Source organism: Quercus lobata, chromosome 7, assembly GCF_001633185.2.
Source record: "Quercus lobata isolate SW786 chromosome 7, ValleyOak3.0 Primary Assembly, whole genome shotgun sequence".
In the NCBI taxonomy this organism is placed as follows: Eukaryota; Viridiplantae; Streptophyta; class Magnoliopsida; order Fagales; family Fagaceae; genus Quercus; species Quercus lobata.
In genome coordinates, this window is record NC_044910.1 from 48,272,159 (window position 1) to 48,276,135 (window position 3,977).

Below are 3,977 nucleotides of genomic sequence, written 5' to 3' on the forward strand. Positions count from 1 at the left end.
TAAAGTGCCAAATGGTCGGTTTGTGTGGACCCCACGGTGATAAAGCAGGAGGTGAGAGATAGCATTGCACGCATCACACTACAAACTACAATGGACAAATGTTAAAATCACAATTTTTTTTCAATACTTTTGCCATATTTTGCTTATGTAATGTAATGTGTTGTGAAGGCGGGAGTAAAAGTAGCGGGTCTATAAATGAGAGCCGTTAATCAAGCCCGAGAAGCATAGAAAAAACGTACACTTAAGAACACACGAGAAAGGCCCAAAAACTGGAAGGAAGCTAATTAAAGAGTTTGGTATTTTGGAGCCATATGCATGGATAACCACGAAATAGGATTGAGTCACGTGGACGGTGGAGATCTAACACTCTCTCTCCTCAACCACGTTATAAATGGAGGTCATGGAACATCTATGAAAACTCGTTCAACACAGTTTGATCTTTCCAGCTCTCTCTCTCTCAAAATATCCCAATCCTTCTTTTGCATCAGTCATTAGCTTTTGAAAGATGTCTTGCTGCGGAGGAAACTGTGGCTGCGGAACTGGCTGCAAGTGCGGCAGCGGCTGTGGAGGGTAATAATCTTCTTTAACTTGTTTAAGCTTTCGGGAAATTTTCATCATGTCTGTCTTCTTCTAGCTGTTGTAGAAATTTAATGATTTTTTTTTTTTTATTCCAGTTTATAACCTTTTTTTTTTTTTTTTTGATGTTAAACGATAGAAAAGTTTGACTTTTAATTGCGAAAGGAATACGAGTCAGGTTTATAACTTTTCAAAAAATTGACCAATTTGATTCCTAATTACGGTAAATTTTTTTAAATTGACCGACTTGATTCCTAATTATCAGAATTTTTTTTTTTTAAACTGAACAATTTGAAATAATTTGAGGAAAGGGTGACACAACTTTCTTGTAATACTAAAAAAAAAAAAAAAGTTGATCACTTTGTATGAGTGATTTCAATTCTCCAGAATTTTAAGATAAAAAACTCACAAAGTTGAAAGTTGTCTTATGGTCTTGTTGTGGAATATTGTACTTTTCTTTGAGGGGGCTTTTTACCTTCATAATCCATGCCAGTGAAGGGTGTTTTTTTTTAGAGAGGAAAAATGGAAAGGGTTTTTACTTTTTACTAAAGTGATCTGATGGGTTCTTGAGTATGATATAAATTAGGAACCAACCCTTGATTTCTTTATATGTTTTGTTGTTTCCACCATCAAAAGATTATATATAACTTGGATCAAACTTTTGTTCTGTAATTATTTATCTCTTGAACATCTGTGAAGTTATGGAATATTTATGAAATTTTGGAATAATGATGGTGCAGATGCAAGATGTTCCCTGACCTGAGCTCAGAGAAGACCACCACCGAGACCCTTATTGTTGGTGTTGCTCCCCAGAAGACGTATGTATTATTTTGTTGCATAATTATGCTTTTGTACTCTAATTTTTTAATATTATGGACTAAGGAAATCCTAATGTTGTTGTGATAAATTTGGATTATGCAGACACTTTGAGGGATCTGAGATGGGCGTAGGAGCTGAGAATGGAGGCTGCAAGTGCGGATCCAACTGCACCTGTGACCCTTGCAATTGTAAATGAGAGAGATCCTTAGCCTTTGAAGCAGAGACGACCTTGTCTTTGGAAGCTAATAAATAGAGGATGTAGTTATGTTATATATGTGTTTGTGTGCTGTGTTTCGTGACTTATGACTTATAACGTGTTTCTCTGAGAACTCCTTTTGGAACTCGTATTATAATAAAGTAGCCATGATTGTCTCTGCAAACCATGGTTGCTTGGTGTTTAGTAAGTTTTGTATGATGGGAGTCTCTGCTGTAATGGACTAATATTTATGTGGGAAGAGTGAGGGTTTTAATTTGCCAATGGAAACTCCTTTTCTTTTAGTTTGAGAAATTTACGGTCCTTCTGTTTCTTTCTTTCAATGTGGATGGATGATAGACTCTTCACACTGTTACCTATAAGCTTCCGAGTCTAGGGTCAATGGGTAATGTTTATCCACGTCACGATTATTAGTTTTCATCTGAATTTATCATTGTAACATTTTTTTTTTAGCTTAAAATGTTTTGTTAAAATTTTTAGAATTTCTTAGATGAAATCTCTGCCCCCGCAAATGGGAGAGCAAGCAAGTCAGCAAGACTAGAAACAGTAACATTATAAATATTGTCAATGTAAAATTGATGGGTAATGATAAAGTCAGTGGGTGGTTGGGATAGATAATGAAATAAAGTCGACTTTATCACTTGATTTAATTTTGGCACAAGGCGCAAAGCACATCCATCCATCCATAATACACGGTTCAAGCATGGACGAAGTTTGTCCTCTTGAAACAAGAATTTTATTATTATTTTTTCAATTTGTATTAAATTTTTGGACGTACAAGTATTAAAAACCTCATAGATTCACTTCCAAAAAAATATATATATATATATATATATTTTTTTTTTTTGGTCGCTCGATGTGATATTGATTACAAGTCTTTTTGTAGTTTGCACTACAATTATTGATACATTGTTATTAGCATTATTTGAACAATAGGGACACTGGGATTTTTAAAACATTTTCCTTCTTTCAATTATTATGCTCTGGGTAGATATTAAGAGCGTTACTTTGTCTTCTTATTTATTTTTAGAATCAAGAGCGTTACTTTGTCGGATGGATCCAAAACATTTTCTTAAAAAAAACCAAAAAAAAAAAAAAAAAAAAAAACAATAACAAAAAGGGTACTAAATCATATCATTTGGGTTTGTTTTGGGCCCAAACTCATTAGATCCTCATTTAGAACAAATTGAATTATATTTTGTCATCTTGGTGTTTTTTTTCCCTATACATTTTATTTCTAAAATATTTTTGTTCAAATTTTCTTATAAATAATGATCTGCATGAGGTTAAAGTAAACTATTTTAGTTATTTACCTATTATGATGTGATTTATTTATTTATTTATTTTTTTTTTTTTGAGAAGGAAAAGAAAGGGGTGCATTGATAGTTTGTTACTTGGTAACTAATTAATTAATTTGAGTTGGAAATTGAAAGGCTTGGGCTGTGTGCCAGTATTACAATTGGGGCCTTTTAAGTACATTCTCATCAGGTGTGTCAAATGTCAAATATTTGGCATTTGACACACCAAATATCAAAAACAACCTCTCATGAGATGTGCTAAATGTCTCAAAATTATGAGGCATGCTACAGTACGCTCTCAAATATGAGAGCGTACGGACAACAATGCTATAATTTTTTAGATTATTTTATTCACTTTTCTCTCTCCTCCCAACCCATCTCTCTCCGTCTGTAACACAGCTCTCGCTCTCTCTCTCCTCTCTGGTCTCCATCTCTCTGTTGCTCCCTATTTCTTTCTCACTTTCATTTTTTTTTAATCTCTCCATCTCTCCGTCTCTGCGCCTCTTTCTCTCTCTCTTTTTTTTTTTTTTTTCCTATCACTATCTCTCTCTCTTTCTTTTCCTGTCACAAAGAAGGCGATTCCAATCTGAAGCAGAGCTCGCCGATTGAAGCTCGCCAATCTAAACCTCTGCTCGCCCAGGGGCAGTCGCCGCTCTTTGCTCGTCGTCCTCCCTAGTCGTTGATGTTTGCTCGTCATCCTCCACAGTCGCCGTTCTTTGCTTGTTGTTCTCCACAGCTCTCGCTGCCGATGATTGGTTGAGTTTGGTCATTGATTGATTTGTTGGGTTGGGGTTTTGTTGAAGATTTTGAGTTTTTTTTTTTTTTTGTTGAGATTTTTGGATTTGGAATTTGTTGGAGGATCTGGTGATTGTAGTTGTAGTTTGTGGCGGTGGTTGTAGCGGTGGTTGTTGTTGTGGCGGTGGTTGTAGCGATGGCTGTTGGACCTGATGGTGATTGTCATTGGCTGTGCATTTGTATATTTGTTGGATTTTGGGTAAATATATTATTTTAATGGGTAGGAAATATTATTTTAATGTATAGAATTGAATAATAAAACATCTGATAAATGA

General features: G+C 34.9%; 1 protein-coding gene across 1 annotated transcript; it reads left to right on the top strand.

Moving 5' to 3' along the window:
- The first annotated feature begins 408 nt into the window (after positions 1-408).
- Positions 409-1,890, top strand: LOC115952232 (metallothionein-like protein type 2). Its single transcript, XM_031069320.1, has 3 exons — positions 409-570; positions 1,317-1,394; positions 1,498-1,890. The coding sequence occupies exons 1-3, from the start codon at positions 506-508 to the stop codon at positions 1,589-1,591; spliced, it is 237 nt and encodes a 78-aa protein (XP_030925180.1). The 5' UTR covers positions 409-505; the 3' UTR covers positions 1,592-1,890.
- The last annotated feature ends 2,087 nt before the right edge of the window (positions 1,891-3,977 follow it).

Coding starts and splice junctions, on each gene's coding strand:
- LOC115952232 (XM_031069320.1), top strand. CDS start 506: ATGTCTTGCTGCGGAGGAAACTGTGGCTGCGGAACTGGCTGCAAGTGC. Junction 571..1,316: donor TGCGGCAGCGGCTGTGGAGG/GTAATAATCTTC, acceptor ATGATGGTGCAG/ATGCAAGATGTTCCCTGACC. Junction 1,395..1,497: donor GGTGTTGCTCCCCAGAAGAC/GTATGTATTATT, acceptor TGGATTATGCAG/ACACTTTGAGGGATCTGAGA.